This window comes from Pteronotus mesoamericanus, unplaced genomic scaffold, assembly GCF_021234165.1.
Source record: "Pteronotus mesoamericanus isolate MK-2021 breed Mesoamerican mustached bat unplaced genomic scaffold, CSHL_Meso_final contig_66, whole genome shotgun sequence".
Taxonomy (NCBI): Eukaryota; Metazoa; Chordata; class Mammalia; order Chiroptera; family Mormoopidae; genus Pteronotus; species Pteronotus mesoamericanus.
This window is the reverse complement of record NW_026555230.1, coordinates 915,215-938,516: the sequence shown is the minus strand read 5'-3', so window position 1 is coordinate 938,516 and position 23,302 is coordinate 915,215. Positions and strand designations below refer to the sequence as shown.

General features: G+C 40.7%; 1 protein-coding gene across 1 annotated transcript in view; it reads right to left on the bottom strand.

The window, feature by feature from the left end:
• Positions 1-23,302, bottom strand: part of GABRA3 (gamma-aminobutyric acid type A receptor subunit alpha3) — a 274,150-nt gene that overhangs the window by 35,315 nt on the left and 215,533 nt on the right. Inside the window, exons 6-7 of the mRNA XM_054581798.1 lie at positions 22,459-22,602; positions 753-905 (exon numbers count right to left, since the gene is read on the bottom strand). Of these exons, the coding sequence (XP_054437773.1) occupies positions 753-905; positions 22,459-22,602 (297 nt within the window). The remainder of the gene's footprint in view (positions 1-752; positions 906-22,458; positions 22,603-23,302) is intronic.

Here is a 23,302-nt window from a genome sequence, read left to right as displayed (position 1 = left end):
TGCTTCAGAATATTGGTAGGAAATATTGGCCTTCTGGGTCTGTACACAGAAAATCCAAGTATATGACAGCTACCATGCTATGGAGGAAGGTTAGTAGGCTAAAAGAGTCAATTGATATTTATCTCCTAAAATATCTTACACTGGAAAAAATAGACAAAAAAATGTTTTATATGTTATAAGTCTCCCAGGGAAAAGTGCTAAAGATATGCAAGTTTCTCCCTAGACATCAGTAAATTCATACTGAAGAAAACTTCTCAGTATTGTATGTCCTATTGAAAAACCCGTTAAACTCTGTGTACCCTTTACTAAATATCATATAATTCATACTTTCAAAAAGGCTAGAGGAGAAACAACAAAGTTATATGTGCATACAAAAAAATGGGTTATAAAAATGCCCCCAATCCACCCATCTGTTGTCAACTTAGTTTCCTACCCTTTACGTTCCTGAGCTCTGCTCACTAATTTCCTCTTTTTTTACTAAACTCTCTGACCTTCCCCAGCTCCTGGAGCAAACCTGACTGAGACATGAAGCATTTCACTAACTTTAGTACTCCAGCACTCTTCTTATTCCCACTTTTTTGTAAGAATTCAGTCTCCTGAAATACCAGGATCCAATGATAATAATGCTGGGCTCAGGTGTTACTCCCATTATCTCTAGTAATGGTTCTTCTACCTTCCTCACACCTACTCAGAGTGTCCATCACAAAATTTTGGAAATATCTCCCCATCATTCTCCATAAAACAACACTCACCAAAGACCGTGCGGGCAGGAACAGACTCTCTGTTGAGCCAGAAAGACACTTGTGACAGAATGACAGTCATGATACATGGCAAGTAGGTCTGGATCACAAAGTAGCCAATTTTTCGCTTGAGATGAAAGTGGGTCGTCATGACGACATATTCTCCTGGAGAGAGAGAGATTAACATTAGGTAGTATGTAGCCAAAAAATCATTGTTGGATCGAGGTGGGCTCCAATTCAGTTCACAAAGCTCCTTAACCTTACATTCAAAACAAGACATCGTGGCACCTGCCAAGTCCATGAAGCCAGATCTCATGAAGAGGTGAGGATTTTTTTTTGGAGGGGGGGAAATATATACTAACAGTGTACCAACAGATCTTCCTCAGAGTGCTTTTGATATAAAGTTATTCAAATAAAGTAGTGTCTTCATTTAAATAAATTTAATAAGAAACCATCTCTTCTACAGCATTTGCTATGTGATTAGCAGTCTTCTAGAATTTTTACATCCTTAAAATACTTAATTTTAACAACAGCCCTATGAGGTAGGCACTATTGTTATCCTCATTTTATGGGTTAATAAACTGAAGCAAAGGGAGACTGAGCAATTTCCACCAGGTTACCCAGCTTGTAAGTAGTGGAGCCTGAATTCAAGGACAAATGGGTTGGCACCACACTTTATGCTTTCTAACCAGTATGCTCTGCTGTTCAAATGGATTTATTGGGTTACAACCAAAAGTTCTCATAGCAGAATATAGGCTGGCCTACATCACCCAACTCCAAAATAAGAGTAAACACTTATTAATATCTTACTGTATGCCAAACAACTTTAAGTGTTCTTGGAGTATTTTCTTTATAGCCTCCCAACAACCCTGTAAGGAAGGTACTAATTACCCCTTATTGTTAAATCCAATAGTTTGTCACTCTTCCTGGATTTCTCAGAAGCATTTTACACAGTTGAGCACTCCATTCTCCTGGAATAGCTCTCTTCACTGAATTTCTAGGCCATGATGTTCTTCTGATTTCCCTCCTATCTCATTACCTCTCCAGTCTCCATTGCTGATTCCTTTAAATTTCTGAATACTTGAGGATGTCAGGGCTCATTCTTGTACTCTTTTCTGACTTATTCACTGCCTTTATATTTTCAGTCCATATCTTTAAATAATACCTTAAACTCTGATTACTCCCCAATGCATATCTTTTGACTGAGCTTCCTACTTATTATGGGCTGAATTGTGTCCCCTGGAAAGGTATGACAAAGTCCCGACCTTGAGTACCTCAGAATGTGACCTTCTTTAGAAATAGGATTGTTGAAGATATAATTAGTTAAGATGAGGTTATATCTTAACCTCGTAGGTAGGTAGGTAGGATAGGTTATCACCCATTATGACTGATGCTCTTATAAAGACAGACACACAGGGTAATAACTGATGACATGTGATGACAGAGGCAGAGATTGGAGTGACAAATTACAAAGCATGGAATGCCAAAGATTGACAGTAACCTTCGGAAACTAGGAGAGAGAGGTACAGAACAGATTCTCCTTATGAACCTCCAAAAGGAACCAACCCTCCCAATACCTTTGTTTCAGAGTTCTAGCCTCCAAAAATGGGGGGGGGGTAACTTTTTATTGTTTTTAGCCACCCAGTTTGTGGTATTTTGATACATGGGCCTAGGGTTCCCTAAATGACTCTAGACCTATGTATTCAATTACCTATCAGGCTTCACCATTTGGGGATCTAATAGATATTTTGACCTAAGGTGTACAAGCCATAGCTTTTATTCACCTTATCTCCCATCCCCTCCAACTGGTTCCTCCAACAGTTTTTTCCCATCTCAGTAAATGGTAGCCCCCAGGAGCACAGGCCAAAATAAAATTCTTCAAAAATTTAGCATCATCATTGACTTCTCTCTCTGTCTCCCTCCCTCCCTTGCATATGCCTTCATGTGTGGACATGCATGCAAACACAGATACCCAATCAATTAGCAAACCCTGACAGTTCTTTCTTCAAATACTATACATCCATAATTTGACTACTTATCACCACTTCCACCAATACCATTCTGGTCTAAGCCACTAGAGTACTGTAATAGCTTTATAACTGGTCTTCTTTTTATTCTTGCCCTATTCAATGCATTCTTTGCACAGTAGCCAAAATGATCCTATTAAAACATAGGTCAAATTTGGTCTCTCTTTTGTTTTACTCCCATCACTGAAAGAGTAAAAGCCAAATTTCCCTAAATGGTTCCCCCAAATCCATGTAATCTGACTGCTCTCCTATAGTTCTTGTTAAAAATTCTTATTTTTTACCTTTTTCCCTCCACCCACTTTTGGTTTTGTCAGGTCTTCTAAATGAGGCAATTTCCCACTTTCCTACCTTACTCATTTTCTTGTACCTAAGTCAAGAAAGCACCATCTTTCTACCCAAAGTTCAATATACAATACATATTGTGTGCATAGTCACACTCTAGTTTTTTTATGTGAAAACAAAAAATATAAGTAGGCTTATTTTTAATTTAGCTAAGAATTTTCATACATAATTATGGAACGTGTTCACTATAACTTAGGAGTTTCTCTCTTTTCTTTCTCTCTGCTTCTTTTTCAATCTTTTTATTTGTCTTTGTTCCCCATTGCCTCCCACTCTCTCCTCTCTCTCCTTCTCCACTTCTTTCCTTTCTTTGTCCATTTCTATTCCTTTTTCTCCCTGTCTTTCCTTTCACTCTCTTTCTTTACTGAGAAAGCATTTGAGGATTTATTTTAAATAACAGTAGGACTCCAATTAGCTTGGGCAATTTTCCCTCTTCCGCATCTTAGTTTCACACCCCTAAACTTATATCTATTGACCTGTATTTCATCATTTTAAATACTTAATATGTAAAATATACAGTAAATATTATTTATAAATTAGTTATATTCTGTATAACTAATTCTACATGAAAGGCAAAGCAAGTTGATTTTGCAAAAATTTATCAAATTATCCATTTGTTTTAAATAACTAGATATATTTTATTCAATCCTCTCCTTTTATACCCTTTTTTCCTTCAATTTCTTTCTTTCTGTCTCTCTTCCAAAGAAACCAAGAGCGTGACCGAGATCAGCAAGATAATAGAATAAGACACTCCAGCTCTAGTACCCAGTCACAAAAATATGCATCAGCAACTATCCACAAACAAGAATGCCTTTTTGAAAGTCCTAGAACCAGGACGTAAGGCTGAAGTACCCCCTTGGAGCATAAAACAAAGCGACATTAAAAGCGTAAGAGAAGTGGTTCTCTTTGCTGCCTTCTTCCCGCCCACAGGCCAGCTCCCTTAAGCACCTGGGGGTTCTGCTGGGTCTACAGTTTACCCAGTAGGGAAAGGAGAGTGAGTGGCAGATACGGGCTTCCAGCATTCTGGGGCATTCCTCTGGAGACCTACTTCTGTCTTGCTTCATGGGGAGCACTGGAGAAATTGGCAGCGATAAACCACTTGTGGTCTGCTAAGAACAAAGAAGAGAGGAACGATGGAAGTTACAGCCATCAGTTCGCAAAGTTGTCAGTGGTACCAAGTCCCTGCCAGCAATCTCTTCTGATCAGAGTCCAGCAGTCTGGCCTTACTTTCTTAGAAACTCAACCTCTGAGAGCAGCCTGCAGCTCTGGCAACTGGATAAGAACAGACAGAGGCCCCGCCCAACAGCAGATCTCTGACCAACAGCAAAACTCCAGCAGATGCCTTGCCCAATGGCAGTGGGCCAATGGAATGGGTCACATTCCCTGGTGCCCTGATGTGGTCAAAGAGCGACCTCTGGTGGTTAAAACCTGCCAGCTGCGCAGCCTAATAGCGACAATGCTCCCGCCCACCAACCCATGCCATCCCTGGGAATCAAGAAGGTGAGGGGATTAAGCAAGGTGGGGAAAAAATAACTCATGGATACATACAACTGTGTGATGATCACCAGAGGGTAAAAGGGGTTGGTGGGGTAGAATCCGGTAAAGGAGGGAAAAATGGTGACAGAAGGAGACTTGACTTGGGGTGAACACACAATACAATATACAGATGCTGTATTATATGATTGTATACCAGAAACCTATATAATTATATTAACCAATGTCATCCCAATAAAACAATAGAAAAAGGACATTGGCCACATGACCTGCAGCTCCTCTGTCCACTGACAAGATGATCCCTGGGGGTCAATACCAGCTGGTTGAAAACCCTCCTGGTGGTGACGACACCTGTCACTGATACTCCTATATGCCAACACAGCAATCCCTGGGGTCAAAATCAACAGGTCATGAAGCCTGGGGGTGTGGAAGAACACCCCTGCCCACCCACAAGGGATTCCTGGAGATCAAAACCCTCCAGCTGTACAGCATGGAGGTGACAACCACTCTGTCCACCTATATGGCAATCCCTGGGAGTCAAAATGGTTACTCAGTCTGGAGGCAGAGATGCCCCCTACACCCATGCACAAGGTGATCACTTAGGGTCAAAACCCTTGGTTGTGCAACCTAGGGGCAGCAGCAACTCCCATCTGCACGCACAGTGACCTTGCCTGCTGACAAGGCAATCCCTGGGGAATAAAACTCATCTGTCACCAGCCTGGGATAAATGGTGTCTCCACCCACCAACAAGGTGATCCCTGAGGATCCAAACCCACAGGCTGTGCACCTGGGGGCTGTGCTGTCCCCCTGCCCTCCCACTAACCAGAAAGTGATCCCAGGGTAACAAATCACGCTGACCACACTGCCTGGGTGCAGCAGCTCCAGAGGTCAAATCTGCAGGCTGCCCAGCCTGGGGGTGGTGGTTATCCTGCCAGCCAACACAGTGACCCCTTGGAGTCAAAACCCACTGGCCACATGCCTAGGAGCAGCAAGGCCACCTGCCAATTGCAGACAAAGCAAATTCCCTTGGAAACAAAACCTGTCAGACAAACCAGTGGAATTGCCCCATGCACGGCAATTCCTAGAAGTCGTATCTGGGGGCTGTGCGCAGCCTGAAAGTGGAGGCAACCTTCCCCACCAAAACAGTGACTCCTGGGAGTCAAAAACTGCTAGCCGCATGGTCTGGAGTTGTCAGTGTCCCCACCTACCCAGAAGGTGATCGATGGATTCCTGGGGAACATTACAAGCTGGCTGCACAGCCTGGGGCAGCGTCTCTGCTGTTCGTATATATGGCAACCCCTGGGTTTCAAACCTGCCAGCCCTGAAGCCTGGGAGTGGCAGTGAACCCTTTCTGCAGACACAGCAACCCCACCCACCAAAACAATGACCTCCTGGGAATCAAAACCCGCTGCCTTTGCTGCCTTGAAGCGGCAATGCCACCCACCCTCAGCAGACAGGGCAATTCCCCGGGAACAAAGCATGCCGGAAAACACAGCCTGGGGTGGCATTACACCGGCCTAACAACAAGGCAACCCCGGGTATCAAAACCCACCATCACAGCCTGTGGGCAGTAGCTCCACTGTCCTTCCACAAGATGATCTCTGCCTGGAGAGTGGTGACTACCTTTCTCTGCTAATCATACAGAAGGCGATCTTTGGGGAACAAACCCCGCTATATGTATGGACTGGGGGCAGCAATGTTCCCGCTTTGCCCACAGACAATGTTATCCCTGGGTGGTGATGTCCCTATCCTCTGACAAGGTGTCCTCTGGAAGTCCAAACCCTTTGGCTGTGTGGCTTGGGGGTGGCAGCGCCCACTTCTGCAGCCACGGTGACTCCTGGGGGTCAAAACCTGCAGGAAGAAGTACTCTTACCCACCAGAACAGCCCATGGCCAGGCCATTGTGTTGCTTGAGGGTCCCCTCAGCACACAAAAGTACAGCATGCCAAAGGTAACCTATGGTCCAAAGCAGCTGGTATGGTGGGGATGCCCAATAGCTTAAAATAGCTAGTCCCCTATCCAAGAGAGAACACATAAATAGCCAACAAGTTACATGAAAAGGTGCTCAGTATCACTAATCATCAGGGAAATTAAAATCAAAAACTAGAATGAGATGTCACCTAACACCCCCTAGTGGTCCTGCGGAACAATGGAGCATCATAGCCCACTGAATTGAGAAGAAATATGGCTATCATGTAAGGTGATATAATCAGTAATTAACAGTTAATGAAAGAAGACAAACGATCCAATCAAAAAATGGGCGAAGGACCTGGGCAGATGCTTTTCTAAGGAGGAGATACAGAGGGCCCAGAGGCATTTGAAAGGATGCTCTGCATCACTAGCCATCAGAGAAATGCAGATCAAAACCACCATGAGGTATCACCTCACACCGGTCAGAATGGCCATCATAAACAGATCCACAAACAACAGGTGCTGGCGAGGCTGTGGAGAAAAGGGAACCCTAGTCCACTGTTGGTGGGAATGCAGACTGGTGCAGCCACTATGGAAAGCAGTGTGGAATTTCCTCAGAAAGCTGAAAATGGAACTGCCTTTTGATCCAGCGATTCCCCTGCTGGGACTATACCCTGAGAACACCAAAACGCCAATACAAAAGAACCTATGCACCCCAATGTTCATAGCAGCACAATTTACAATAGCCAAGTGTTGGAAGCAACCTAAATGCCCATCAGTAGATGACTGGATCAAAAAATTATGGTACATATACACAATGGAATACTACGCAGCAGAAAGAAAAAAGAAGTACTAAACTTTGCGACAGCATGGATGGAACTGGAGAGCATCATGCTAAGCGAAATAAGCCAGGGGGCGAAAGACAAATACCATATGATCTCACCTATAAGCGGAACCTAACCAACAATGCAAAGATGCAAGGAAAATATGACCAGCAACACTGAAAGGAAAAGAAATCAACAGAGACAAGAGGGAAGGGGGGGGCAGGGAAAGGGAAGGGAAGGGGAAAGTCAAGGAACATATAGCAAGGACTCATGGACAAAACCAAAGGGGAAGAGCTGAGGGAGGGAAGGTGGGAGGGGGCAAGGGAAAGAGGTGGGGGGAAGGCAGAGACAAATGTATTTAAAAAGTAAATAAATTAATTAAAAAAAAAAAAAAGAATATAAAAAAAAAAAAAAAAAAACAGTTAATGGATTAAAGACTTAAATGTAAGATCCAAAACCATGAAACTCCTAGGAAAAAATATAGGAAAGAATCTCCTTGACATTGGTCTTGACAATGAACTTTTGGATATGACACAAGAAGCTCAAGCAACAAAGCCGAAATAAACAAATGGGATTATATCAAACTAAAACCTAAATGTCCATCAGTAGATGATTGGATCAAATCGTTATGGTACATATACACAATGGAATACTACGTAGCAGAAAGAAAAAAAGAACCACTAAACTTCGCGACAGCATGGATGGAACTGGAGAGCATTATGCTAAGCGAAATAAGCCAGGGGGTGAAAGACAAATACCATATGATCTCACCTATAAGTGGAACCTAACCAACAATACAAAGATGCAAGGAAAATAAGACCAGCAACACTGAAAGGAAAAGAAATCAACAGAGACAAGAGGGAAGGAGGGAGGGGGGGCGGGGGAAAAGGAAGGGAAGGGGAAAGTCAAGAAACATATAGCAAGGACTCATAGACAAAACCAAAGGGGAAGAGCTGAGGGAGGGAAGGAGGGAGGGGGCAAGGGAAAGTGGTGGGGGGTAGGCAGAGACAAATGTATTTGAAAAAATAAATTAAAATAAAATTAAAAAAGAAAACAATGCACAAAATGAAAAGGAAATCTGCAGAATGGGAAAAATATTTGCAAACCATATATCTGACAAAAATTATTATTGAAAATATATAAAGAATACCAATAACTAAATAGCAAAACCCCCAAATAATCCAATTAAAAAATAGGCAAAAGGCCTGAAAAGACATTTTTCCAAAGATAACATACAAATAGTTAACAGGTACATAAAAAGGTCCTCAACAATACTAATCATCAGGGAAATGAAAATCAAAACCTGAATGGGATATCACCTTACATCTGCTAGAATGGCTTTTATCAAAAAGACAAGAAATAACTAGAATAACAAGAATAAAGGGAACATTTGTCACTGTTAGTGAGAATGTAAATTGGTTCAGCTATTATGGAAAATAGTATGGAGGTTCCTAAAAAATTAAAAATAGAACTACCATATGATACAGCAACCCCTCATCATTCTTCTGTGTATATGTCCAAAGAAATAAAATCAGTATCTAGAAGAAATATATGCAGCCCCATGTATATTGAAGCATTATTTACAATAGCCAAGACATGGAAACCTAAGTGCATAACAACAGATGAATAGATAAAGAAAAAGTGAATACACACACACACACACACACACACACAAACATACATACAATGGAGTATTATTCAGCTATAAAAAATAAGAAACTCCTGCCATTTTTGACAACATGGATGAATCTGGAAGACATTATGCTAAGTGAAATAAGCCAGGTAGAGAAAGACAAATACTGCATGATATTATTTGTATGCAGAATAACAAAAAAGTTTCAAATGTATTTAAAAAAAATTAATTAATTAATTAATTAATTAATTTTAAAAATGTAAAAAAAAGTTGTACTCATACAAACAAAGAGTAGAACAGTAAAAAAACAAACAAACAGAGTAGAACAGTGATTTTCAGGGGCTAAGGGGTAGGGAAAATGGAGAAATGTTAATCAAAAACTACAAACTTTCAGTTTTAAGATTAACAAATGCTAGGTATCTAATGTACAAAATGATGACTAAAGTTAATAAAATACTGTATCATATACTTAAAATTTTCTGAGAGTAGATCTTAAGTGTTCTCATCACACATGCACACAAAAGATAATTGTGAGGTGAGGGATACTGGATGTTGTGATTTTATATTTATATTTATACAATTACACTGTAAAATTAAATAGGTACAGCTTTATTTTTCACTTGTAACTTAATAAACTTGGAGGAGGAACAGAAGCAAAAATATTTCTCCTGAGTGATAACTGAAATCTTTTACTCAGTTGGGGAGATTTCCCATTTATACTCTGGCACTGCAGACTATCTTGAGTCCACTGTGGAATAGACAAAGGGACAATGGAAAGCTACTTTAGCAAATCAATACATATTCATAGCCAAGATATTTTCTCTGGGGGAAATTATAAGTAGATGTTTAGAAGGCTTAGCAAATAAATTCATTGCATTAATTAATTGAATAAGTTCTGTTAAATACAACTCTGATATTTTGTTTCTTGCTGCATCTTCTTCTCTGCCAAGTGGGAACCGAAGCTTTGATCAGATTAGAAGATCTTTTTCCAAATTTCCTTGTGTCTCAGCTTATTAATATTATTAAGTACCATCTGTGTTGTGTATGAAATATAAAGAGTACAATATAAAACAGCAATATCAAAGGTACAAATATCAAGGGTAAAATATAAAACATATAATGTATAAGTATTTACTAATTATTATCTATGGATCAAAATTACAAAACAGCTTAGCAAATTAAAGCTTTACAAAACTACACATATTTTCATAAAGTAGATCATTGTATTTATCCCTCCTTTTCTTACCTCTATTGCTGCCTCTCTCTGTGTGTCTTTTTTTTATTTTAATTGTTCTTTTATTATTTGTTGAAACTAAACCTGTTCTTGTACATTTCTTGCCTATTTCTATTGCTTTTTAATTAATTTGTTTTTTCCAAATACATGTGTCTCTGCCTTGCCCAGAACACTTTCCCCTGTACCCTCCTCCCTTTCCCTCCCTCAATCCATCCCCGCTTTGGCTTTGTCCATGAGCCCTTGCTATATGTTCCTTGACTTTCCCCTTCCCTTCCTTTTCCCTGACCCCCGCCCCCCCTCCCTCCTTCCCTCTTGTCTCTGTTGGTTTCTTTTCCTTTCAGTGTTGCTGGTCTAATTTTCCTTGCATCTTTGTATTGGTTAGGTTCCGCTTATACATGGGATCATACGGTATTTGTCTTTCACCCGCTGGAGTATTTCGCTTCACATAATGCTCTCTAGTTCCATACATGCTGTCGCAAAGGGTAGTAGTTCCTGTTGTCTTTCTGCTGCATAGTATTCCATTGTATAAATGTACCATTGTTTTCGCATCAAATCATCTACTGATGGGCATTTAGGCTGCTTCCAAAACTTGGCCAGTGTAAATTGTGCTGCTATGAACATTGGGGTGAATAAGTTCTTTTGAATTGGCGTTTCGGGATTCTTAGGGTAGAGTCCCAGCAGGGGAATCACTGGATCAAAAGGCAGTTCCATTTTCAGCTTTTTGAGGAAATTCCACACTGCTTTCCACAATGGCTGCACCAGTCTGCATTCCCACCAACAGTGTACTAGTGTTCCCATTTATCCACAGCCTTGCGAGCACCTGTTGTTTGTGGATCTGTTTATGATGGCCATTCTGACAGGTGTGAGGTGGTATCTCACTGTGGTTTTGATCTGCATTTCTCTGATGGCTAGTGATGCTGAGCAGCCTTTCAAATGTCCCTGGGCCCTCTGTATCTCTTTCTTGGAAAAGTGTCTGCCCAGGTCCTTTGCCCATTTTTTGATTGGATCATTTGTCTTCTTAGAGTGGAGTCAAATGAGTTCTTTATATATTTTGGAGGTCAAACCTCTATCTGATGTGTCATTAGCAAATATATTTTCCCATGCGGTAGGCTCCATTTTCATTTTGCTGATGTTTGTACAAAACCAGATTGTTTTGAGTGTAGTGGCTTTGTAATATAGATTGATGTCTATTGTCTTTAGCCATGCAGAAGCTTCTTATTTTGATGAGGTCCTACATGTTTATTCTTTCCTTTATGTCCTTTGCTTTAGGAGACATATCAGTGAAAAAATTGCTGCGTCGGATATCTGAGAGTTTCCTGCCAATGTTCTCCTCTGGGACTTTAATGGTTTTGCGACTTATATTTAAGTCTTTTATCCATCCTGAGTTTACTTTTGTGTATAGTGTCAGCTGATGATCCAATTTCAATTTTTGGCATGTAGCCTTCCAGCTCTCCCAACACCATTTGTGGAAGAGCCTATTCGTACTCCACTTTATGCTTCTGTCCCCTTTGTAAAATATTATTTGCCAATATACACCTGGGCTAATTTCTGGGGTTTCTATTCTGTTCCACTGGACTATGGGTCTGTTCTTGTGCCAGTACCAGATTGTTTTGAGTACAGTGGCTTTGTAATATAGATTGATGTCCAGTATTGTGATCCCTCCTACTTTGTTTTTCTATCTCAAATTGTTGGAACTATCGGGGTTGTTTGTGGTTCCATATAAATTTTTGCAATGTCTGTTCTATTTCTGTGAATTATGTCATTGGTATCTTAATGGGGATTGCGTAGAATCTATAAATTGCTTTGGGTAGTATGGACATTGTGATGATATTAATTCTTCCAATCCATGAGCACGGTATATGCTTCCATTTATTTGTGTCTTCCTTAATTTCTTTCTTCAATGTTGTATAGTTTTCTGCATACAGATGTTTTACCTCCTTGGTTAAATTTATTCCTCGGTACTGTATTTTTCTTGTTGCTATATCGAATGGTATTTTTGTTTTTGATTTCTATTTCTTCTATTTCATTGCTGGTGTACACAAATCCCTTTGATTTCTGAATATTGACTTTGTATCCTGCTGTTTTGCCAAATTCACTTATAAGACTGAGTAGTTTTTTGGTGGAGTCTACAGGGTTCTCTATGTACACTATCATGTCATCTGCAAACAATGATAGTTTCACTTCCTCCTTTCCATTTGGATGCCTTTTATTTCTCTTTCTTCTCTGACCACTGTGGCTGGGATTTCCAGTACCATGTTGAAAAGAAGTGGTGAAAGCAGATTTCCTTGTCGTGTTCCTGATCTTAGTGGGAAAGCCTTCAGTTTTTGCCTGTTGAGTATCACGTTGGCTGTAGGTTTTCATATATGGCCTTTATTACGTTGAGGAGTGCCCCATTTATTCCCATTTTGCTGAGTGTTTTGATCATAAATGCGTGTTGTACCTTATCGGCTGCTTTCTCTGCATCTATCGAGATGATCATGTGGTTTTTATCGTTTCTTTTATTATGTGATGTATTACGTTTATTGACTTGCGTATATTGAACCACCTCTGCATCCCTGGGATGAATCCCACTTGATCGTGGTGGATAATCTTTTTAATGTATTGCTGGATGCAGTTTGCCAATATTTTGTTGAAGATGTTAGCATCTATGTTCATCAGTGAAATTGGCCTGTAGTTTTCTTTCTTTGTAGGGTCTTTATCTGGCTTGGGGATCAGGGTGATGCTGGCCTCCTGAAAAGCGTCTGGGAGTCTTCCCTCCTCTTAGATTTTTTGGAATAGTCTGAGAAGGACAGGGGTTAGCTCTTCCTTAAATGTTTTGTAAAATTTTCTTGTGAATCCGTCCGGCCCAGGGCTTTTGTGTGCCTGGAGTGTCTTGATGACTGCTTCAATTTCCCCAGCTGTTACCGGTCTGTTCGAGCTTTCTGTTTCTTCCTCCTTCAGGGTTGGAAGATTATACTTTTCTAGAAATTCGTCCCTTTCATCAAGGTTTTCAAATTTCTTGGCATATAATTGTTCATAGTAGTTTCTTACAATCCTTTGTATTTTGGTGCTATCAGTTGTTATTTCTCCTCTTTCATTTCTGCTATTATTTATTTGGGCCCTCTCCCTTTTTTTCTTGATGAGTCTGCTTAAAGGCTTGTCGATTTTATTTATCTTCTCAGAGTACCAGCTCCTGGATTGCTTGATCCTTTGAATTGTTCTTTTCGTCTCTATATCATTCAGTTCTACTCTAACCTTGATTATTCCCTTCCTTCTACTTGCTCTGGGATTTATTTGTTGTTGTTTCTCCAGTTCTTGAAGTTGTAGTGGTGGGTCTTTTATTTGAAATGTTTCTATCTTTTTTAGGTAAGCCTGTATTGCTATGAACATCCCTCTCAGGACTGCCTTTGCTGTGTCCCATAGGTTTTGGACTGTTGTTTGTTCATTTTCATTTGTTTCCAGAAATTTTTTGATTTCTTCTCTTATCTCATTATTGACCTATTCATTGTTTAATAGTCTACTGTTCAGTCTCCATGAGTTTGTAAGTTTTTGAAGTTTCTCTTTGAGGTCAATTTCCAGTTTCAAGCCCTCGAGGCCCAAGAAAAATTTTGGTATTATTTCAATTTTCCTGAATTTGCTGAGGCTTGCTTTGTGTCCTATCATGTGGTCTATCTTTGAAAAACCGCCATGAGCATTTGAAAACAATGTGTATTTTTCTTCTTTGGAATGTAAGGTTCTATATATGTCTGTTAAGTCTATTTGATTCAGTGCGTCATTCAGCTCCACAGTATCCTTATTGATGTTTTGTTTGGAAGATCTGTCCTTTTTTGACATTGGGTTATTAAAATCCCCTACTATCTGTATGTTGCACTGATATCTTTTTTGAAGTCGTCCAAGATTTTCCTTATATGTTTGGGTGCTCCTATATTGGGTGCATATATATTTACAATGTTTATGTTTTCTTGATGGATTCTTCCTTTGAGTATTATAAACTGTCCCTCTGGGTCTCTTTTTAGGGCCTTTGTTTGTTTGATATGAGTATTGCAACCCCTGCTTTCTTCTCTTGTCCATTTGTTTGGAATATTTATTTCCATCCCTTTACTTTCAGTCTGTGTAGGTTTTTTGTTCAGAGGGGGATCTCTTGTAAGCAGCATATGTGTGGGTCATGTTTCCTTATCCCTTCCGCTATCCTGTGTGTTTTGATTGGGGCATTTAGTCCATTTACATTTTTATTACTGATAGAAACCTATTCATTTCTTCTCTTTTTACCTGTGTTTTTCTCTTTCTCACTCTTTTCCTTCATCTTTTTAAACCAGTCCTTTTAGCATTTCTTGTAGCGCTGGTTTGGTTGGAGACGTATTCTTTTAGCCTTTCTTTGTCTGGGAAACTCCATATTTCCCCTTCTATTTTAATTGAGACCCTTGCTGGGTAGAGCAGCCTTGGTTGTAGGCTCTTGCTTTTCATAACTTGGAGTCTTTCTTGCCATTCCCTTCTGGCTTGTAGTGTTTCTGTTGAGCAGTCTGCTCCTAGCTGTATCAGGGCCCCCCTGTTTGTTACTTTCTCCTTCTGCCTTGCTGCCTTGAGGATTCTCCGTCTTTGATAGTTGCCATTTTAATGATGATGTGTCCTGGAGTGGGCCTCCTTGTGTCCCTCTTGAATGGGGCCCTCTGTGCCTCCTGGATCCATGAGACGTTTTCTCCCTTCAAATTGGGGGAATTTTCCATCATTACTTTTTGGAGGAGGTTCTCTATCCCTTGCTCCTCTTCTCCTTCTGGTATCCCTATTATGCAGATATTATTGCGTTTTAGGTTGTCCTGCATTTTCCTCATGCCTCTTCATTCTTTTTGAGTCTTTTTTCCATTTCTTGTTCTTTCTGGGAGCCTTTTCTAGCTTATCCTGCATCTCACTGATTCAATCCTATGTCCTTTTCCAGGTTGATATAGTTTGCTGTAAGATCCTGATAGTTTCTCTGCAGTTTCTCATCATTATCTTTGAGCTGGCTGAGCTCATTGAACTTCCTTAGAGCCATTGTTTTGAATTCAATATCTGATAGTTCCCTTGCCTCTATTTCATTTAACTCTCTCTGTGGGTGTTCGTCCTTTTCCTTCATTTGTGGGGAACTTCTTTTTCTTCCCATTTTTGTGAGAGTCTTTATTTATTTATTTATTTATGTATGTATTTATTTATTTGCTTCTGCTTCAATTGATCCGCCTAGATTTCCTGACTTTGTGGCTTAAACTTCTATGACAGTAAGCGGGTCTTTTTATTTTTTTGTTTTTTCTTCACTTTCTTTCTCAGTCTGCCTCTCCTGGTGTCAGTTGTTGACCCTATCTGAACTTGGGTCATTTTTTTTGAGTCTTCCAGTATTCTGCTCTCTGCGTCTGTCTCCTGTGATTGTCCATCTGTTCACTCTGTCCTCATCTGTCAGGCTTAGGCACCACAGGACAGAACAATGCCTCCTGATGGTCGGACTATCATCCCCTTATAAGCTGCTGTCACTCAGGGGAGTAGTCCGCCTGAGAAAGATGGAGATTGTGGACTAGGGAAGAGTTAGTACTGGGATTCCTCAACACCTCTGTCTCCAGTCTGTCCTCAGGGGTCTCTGGGCAGCTCTGTGACTCCTTTGGCCTGGGATCCACTATTTCTGCGGACCGCTCTGCACGCACAGGCCCGCGAGGGCACCAGTTCACTTGTGCCCTCATCAGTCTGTACACTCCCTCTTAGGCCCCATGGTCGCCGGCCTGCACACATCCTCTCCAACCCTCACCGGACCCTTGAGTGTGTGTGTGCGCAGCTGTACTGGGTGGTTTTGGGTTGTCAATTGTGTGCTTTTCAGCTTTTGGCTCTTTGGAGGCGTGGCCTGCCCATGTACAATGGAGACTACTGAAAGGAGAAGGAGTTCGGACTCCCTAGTTCCTCCTCCCGTTCTTTCCCCAATGCCTCTGTCTCTAGTCTCTCTTCAGGGGTCTCTAGGCAGTTCTATGACCCCTTCGGCCAGGGATCCACTATTTCTGCAGATCGCGTTGTATTCGAAGGATGTCTGGCTCCCGCAGGCCTGCTTCTGCCTCTTTGGGGGCATGGCCTGCCTGCGCAAAATGGAGACTATGGAATGGGGAGGGAGTCGGGACTCCGCGGTTCCTCCTCCCGTTCTTTCTCCAATGCCTCCATCTTCAGTCTCTCCTGAAGGCTCTCTATGCAGTGGTGTGTCCCCTTTGTCAGGGATCCTCTATTCCTTCCAGCCAGTCTGCATTCAGCCCCCCAGCTTACATGTGTATAAGCTGTGTGGGGAGCGTGCAGAAGGCAGGTTAATTGATTCCCTTATGCCTGAGCGAGATGGTAGCTGCAGAGTGGGAGGTACGTTATCACGGGGGCTCCACTGGCCACAATCTCAGTTCTTTTCACAAAGTTTTCCTCACCAATCTTTTCCCAGGCACTAGCCCACTCTGCTGCTGCCTCTGCCCAGAGATCAAGGAAGGCAGCTGCCCCTGCAAATTTTTGCGTTGGCTCTTTAAATGTCTCTTTGCATCTCCAGCCACCTGTCTCTGGCAGAGGGCATCCCTAAGCTTTTTGGGGTTGCATTTTGTCTGTGCATTTTCCTGGTTTCAGCTGCTGTAGTCTAGGGGTCTCTGTTTATGATTCTGACCCTGTTCTTCTCAGAGGGATCCAATTGGCTGGTTCAATGTCCCTCCGGCGCTGGTGCCCGTGGGCACCCAGCCCACCCTCACGAGCCTCAATCACACTTCTCACCCGTTCGGGTGTGTGAAAGTTGATTCCACTGTCTGTCCACAGCTCCAAGGCTCCTCTCCCTCTATCGTTCCATTGTTTTCCAGGTGATTTCTCCACTATTTAGTCACAATTCCACTTTGGTCTTAGGAGGGGGTCCGCGTAACTCCCATTCACTCCTCCGCCATCTTTTTTTCCTCTCTGTGTGTCTTATGAAGGATGAGCCTTTGAGTGGTTTGGGGAATTTTCCCCTACCTTTGCACGCATCCTGCTATGGTCCATCTGTGTTAAGTGTGAAATGTTTGAGAATACATTGTGAATACATTTACAATTTACCCAGTTTCTAAGACTGTGAAAGACAGAAGAGGCTTCTTTAAGAGCTTGGCAAAGTAACTCATACTAAGTTAGTGGATATATTTTCTTAAATTCATGTTTGGTATTCTTGCAACTCTCTGTGTTCCTTGAACTCTTTACCTCCTGTAGCTTTTTAATCCTCATCTCTCTGACTTGCTTGTTTCTCTTTCACTCTGTTATTTTCTGCTTTTTCTTTACTTACCTAGGCTATATGCCTTAAGAAATAATATATACAATGACAGTAATATACATTTTCTAACAAGTGGTCAAATTTCTAGGAAAGATGGAAGAATAAGATCATATATACAAATTCTCCTCTTAGAAAATTAATTCAATCATTTTCCAAATGAGGGAAAATAGAATCAGTGCTGAAATAGGGAATAGTGTGAACAATTAGCCACATATTTGGAGAAATTTTATTCATTTATTTAACATGTTTGAATCTGGAACAAAGAGCAGGAGCCCTCTTAGAATTACTTCATACCGAGGACTGACAGCATTAGAAGAGAAAGCTACTCATACAAAATAGAACTTCCATGAATTTTAGGTCTTTCCTTGGCCCAGCTTCCCATTAATATGCTGTACCCCATTATGTACATAGAGTAGCATATTCAGAATTCATAAAGGAATATTCAGAATTTTAATGACATAAAAATAATATGCATATATGTAATAATATTTATATGGTACTTAAATCAAAAAGTATCAAATGGTGTGCAGCAAAATCTCCCTCTCATAGCTGTCCTAAACCATCCATCTCATTTCTCCCTCCTTTAACTACAATTAACATTTTCTTGTGTATATTTATAGAAGTATTATCCCTATATTAACATATATCCCTTTATTCTTCAGTGTTCTATGCTTTGCTTTTTTTTTCACTCAACAATGTATCCTGCAGATATTTTCAATGAAGAGTAACAGAAAGACCTTCCTCATTACTTCTTACATAGTGCTGAATTGTGCAAATGCATTTTACTATGTTAAATCAGCTTTTACTGATGTACATCGTATCATGTTTTTAAAATAATCTGTGATGTAATCTAATTATATCTACAATGGCCCTATTTTCAAATAAAGTCACATTCTGAGGTACTAGGGATCAGAGCTTCAACATATAAGGGATGACAATTCAACCAGTGACACATACATTGCCAAGAGTGAAGGGAAATGTGTATGCTTATACACTGATAATGGCAATGTGAATTGTTTAACCTTTTAGAGTGGCAACTTGTCAATATGTATTAAAAATTTAAAAATGTGTCTTCTTTCTAAAATAACAGTCTTGAAAATTCTGTCTCTATCTTAGGCAGATAATTACACAGGATCAAAATATATGGAAAAAGGTCTACACAGTGTTGATTTAGCATTAAAACACAGAAAATAAGAGTAAATAATTGGTTAAATGGATTATGATTCACATATATCCATTATTAAGGTCATTAAAAATGAAGATATTATTTTACTGAGTTTCACAATGTTTTCACTTCCCAGTGATAACAATATATCTCATCATTATCAAGAATGCTGTGGGCTTGAAGGAGGTTTTTCTTTTCAAATTTAAAGTAACAAAAATAGGTAATAATTAATGTATGTACAGTCTAATTATTAAAACATTATTATTTATAGCTAACAGGAAACAACAAGTATTGGCAAGGTTGTGGGGAAAAGGGAACTCTTCTGCACTGTTGGTGGGAATATAAATTGGTGCAGCCACTATGTAAAACAATGTGGGAGTTCCCCAAAAAATTAGAAGTAGAACAACCATATGATGCAGCAATTCCACTTTTGGGTATGTGTCCAAAAAAGAAAAACAGAAACCATTAACTCAGAAAGATATATGCACTCCCATGTTCATTGAAACTTTATTTACAATAGCCAAGATATGGAAGCAATGTAAGTGTCCTTGGATAGACATATGGATAAAGAAGATGTGGCACAAATATTCAATGGAATGTTATTCAGCCATAGAGAGAAGAAAATCTTGCTATTTATGACATGGGTGGACTTTGAGAGCATTATACTAAGTAAGTCATACAGAGAAAGACAAATATTGAACAATATCACTTATATGTGGAATCTAATATCACACACACACACACACACACACACTCACTCACAGATACAAAGAGGAGGTTGGTGGCTGTCAGAGACAGGAATGTGTGTAGGGAGGGGGGATGTGGGTGAAGGTGGTCAAAAGGTACAAACTGCCAGTTATAAAATAAATAGGTCCTGGGGTAATGTACAGCATGATGACTGTAGTTAATAATGCTGTATTGCTTGTTTGAAAGTTACTAAGAGTGTACATCCTAGAAGTTCTCATTACAAGAAGAAACAATTTGTATCTATGTATGGTAATGGATGTTAACTAGACTTACTATGGCAATCATTTGGCAATGTATACAAACATCCAATCACCATGTTGGATATAATATAATACAAAATTAATATAATGCTATCTCAATTATATCTCAATTAAAATATTACTAACTTGTGTGTACATTTATTGATAAGAAAACATGCTTATAATATAAAATTAAATAAAAAGTTACAAAACAGTATCAGTAATGTGGTCCCATTTATGTAAAAGTTGCAAACGGAACATTTTTAAATGTTATACACCAAAAAGTACAATAATCAGTTAATGCACCAAATCTTCTAAGAATATTTTTTCTAGATGGTGGAATTAAAGAATATTTTAATTTTTAGTTTTTGCTCCTCTGTATTTCTAATTTTAATGAATGTGCATTGCTTGTGTGATAAAGACTAAACAAACAAGATTTAAGCAAATGAAGTGGGAGCTGGGGCTACTTTGATAACTAAACTGATACTAAGTGAGACATGCCAAGGAGGGACTGGATGTGAGGAGAGTGCATGCATACAGCTACAGTGGCCCTGGGAATTCTCTCCTTCTGGCCAGGTGGACATCTCAAGTGTGAGTAGCGGGAGGGGAGGATGATGCCTTGGACAGCTAGGGGCCTCCTGTGCTGTGCTGCACTGTGCAGAACCTTGCCTCTGGCATATATGTCCTTTTCCAGGAGCTTCAGTCTTCTTTGCCCACAAGCTCGGGGTGGGGGAGAAAGAAGGTGGTATATTTAGGGTCTGACCTCAGTCTGATCTTAGTCTCGAGGTCACAGCAGCAGCTGCCCCAGCAGCACAATGCAGACGCACCCCAGGGAGCAGGAGGCCAGCTTCCCTCACAAAGGCAAGGGACACAGTAGGACAGAAGGTATGCACTTTGCAGGTGCTGAAGACAACTCCCCATCCGCAGGCCTCTTCCCTCCCACCGCCCCCACACCCAGGCTATCTAGCACTGTTCCCAGGGAGAAGGAGACTGTGGGGGAGGGGGTGCTCTGAGCCTGGATGTTGGCAGTGGTGGTGCAAGAAGACCCGAGTTCCAGGATGAGGGCCTCGGCCCTTCCTTTCCATGGGGCCCCAGGACATGGGTCAGGAGCATGCTAACAAGGCAGGCACCCAGTCCAGAGGTCAGGATGTGCAAGCCCAGCAGCAGGTCAGCAACCAGAAGCTGTAAGTGTACTGTCATCCCTGCTTCACCATGAGCAAAGGAGCCCAGAGAGGTTGGGCAGCTGGCCCCAGGCCACATTTCCAACATGTCTAGAGGGTGGAGGGTGCAGCCAGGATCTGAGCCGCAGTCACGTAATAGCCCTGCTGGCACTATGCTCCATGGCTTGGAGTGCTCCTTGGAGCAAAGTGCCAGGGTGCAGGTGGCCCAGGCACACCCCCACTGGCACCTGTACACTTCCTACAAAGTCAGGCACTTGGCCTCAGCAGCTGACTTGGACTGGCTGGAAGGAGGGGCACTTGAATACCATACACACAGTGTCCATCTGGCCACTCGGCCTGGTCCAGCCACTACTGACTATACACATGGGACCCCAGAATCCTCTCTGAGAAGGGCATCCCACACACCTGAGGCCCCAGACTTTCCATCTCCTCCAGCTTTTCCACCAGGCCATGCTCTCATGTATCTCTGCTTTCTTTGGCTGTATTGCCTTTCTCAAGTATAGCCTTTCCCCATACCAAATACCAAATCTTTAAATCCTGTTGTCCTTTAAATCTACTTCAAATACTGATTTTTTTTTGTGTAATCTCCTCTGATACAGGGGTGGGAGGAGAACATGACATAGACAAAATGACATATTACAACATCAGAAGGAGAGGGAACAGCGGTGTCCAGATAATGAAATAAAGGGACAGGCGTACCCTAATTCATTTATAATTTTGGATTCAGAGATCTTATATGGAGACAAGTGTTGAAGGCTCCCATCCCTTCATGCAAAAAATATTGTAGGATATGTGGGCCCCATGATATATGCAATTTTGCCAAGTACTCTAAGGTTAGTCAGGAATAAGGATTTCTCCTTCCTCAGTCCCCTGTATCTTGTCAGTTTCTAAATATACAGGACTTTAAGGCTATGGAATGTATTTCTATGTTCTGTTTATCAATATCCAAGGATGAGCCATTGATTGGACTTGGTAACTTTGACAGACAGACTTGTTTCTGAGATGGGTAGTTTACTTAAGAAAATAATTCCAGGCCTGACCAGTGGGCTCAGTTGGCTGGGCATCATTCTACAAAGCCAAACGTTTCTGGTTCAGTTCCTGGTTGGGCACATACCTGGGCTGCAAGTTTATTCCCCAGTGGGGCGCATGCGAGAAACGGCTGATCAACGTTTCTCACATCAATGTTTCTCTCCCTCTGTTTCACTCTCCCTTCCCCTTTCTCTAAAATTAATTAAATAAAAATCTTTTTAAAAATAAAGGAATTCATGACTCATCCATGGACCTCCTGGATGTGTACCTGGATTCTTTTGGTGTTAATAACTTGTCACCTCAGCATTGGTAGAGTTAAGCAAATGTATGCATGAAACCTTTAGGATCCATTCCATCTATCTTCTCTTCTGCTACAGTCCAGCCCGAATATCTTTGACTTTCTAACCCACTCCCCAAGAGACAGCAGAACATGGTAGTTAAAAGCATGGGCTTGGGAGCAAATCTGCACAGGCTAAGATCTTGGCTCTGACATTACATAATTGTGACATGCCATATACTACCGAATATCTCTATGCCTCAGTTTCCTTACAAGTCTATTTGGAGGATTACATAAATTAATTATAAACACTTAGAATAGTGACTGGTATGTGGTACATGTTACCAAAATGCTTGTTAAATATAATAAATACCTGTACTAGAGCGGATGATCTCTGTCCCAACAACATGGCCCAGCAAGTCATACTGATTTAGGCGAGAGCCATCCTGTGCTACTTCCACAGATTTGTTCTTCCCAAGAGTCCAAGAATAAACCACTTCGGCTGTTGTATAGGCATCTAAGGCAGAAAAGGGTCAAGAAGAGGAAGTTGAAGGGAAAGAAAAATGATTATCCTTAATACTAAACTTGCATGAGATTGAAATATAACTTCCATCCCAAAAGAGTCTTTGGTAGGTGCTCTCTCTTCAACTGAAGTACATTTATCTATCCATCTAATAAACAATCATTGTATAATTACTATAAGTTATTCCAGAAACAAACCCAAAGTGGTCTCTTCCTTCAGTGACTCACAGTGTTTTGGACTGTCAATAAATTGTTAAACTTTTCCTTCTCTTGGAGTATAGACAGTAGGGACAAGGAAAGGGATGGATAGAATATTATCTAATGTAGTTATCATAAGTTCAAATGCCTGCAGGAGCTAGAGAGATACTTTAAATGAGTAAATCAGGCTACTTGGAAGAAAAATTAACTGCCAGAAATGTAACTAATTTATAAATTAATTATAGGGTGACCATATGAAATAAAGAAAAAGATCATACTAGGAAGATTTTAAATTTTAAAAAATAAAAAATTTGAAATGAAAGTAGCAACAATTAATAACTGCTATTTTCTTTTAATACATATTACCACTCTGATTTGCAGAACATAAACCTGCCACCTTTTTTTTCTGCACCAGGATGTCAGTGTCAGGTCTTGTATTGAGAATTCCAATGGCAAGTACAGAATTTAGTACAGGTTAGTTTTAACAGGGGTGTGGG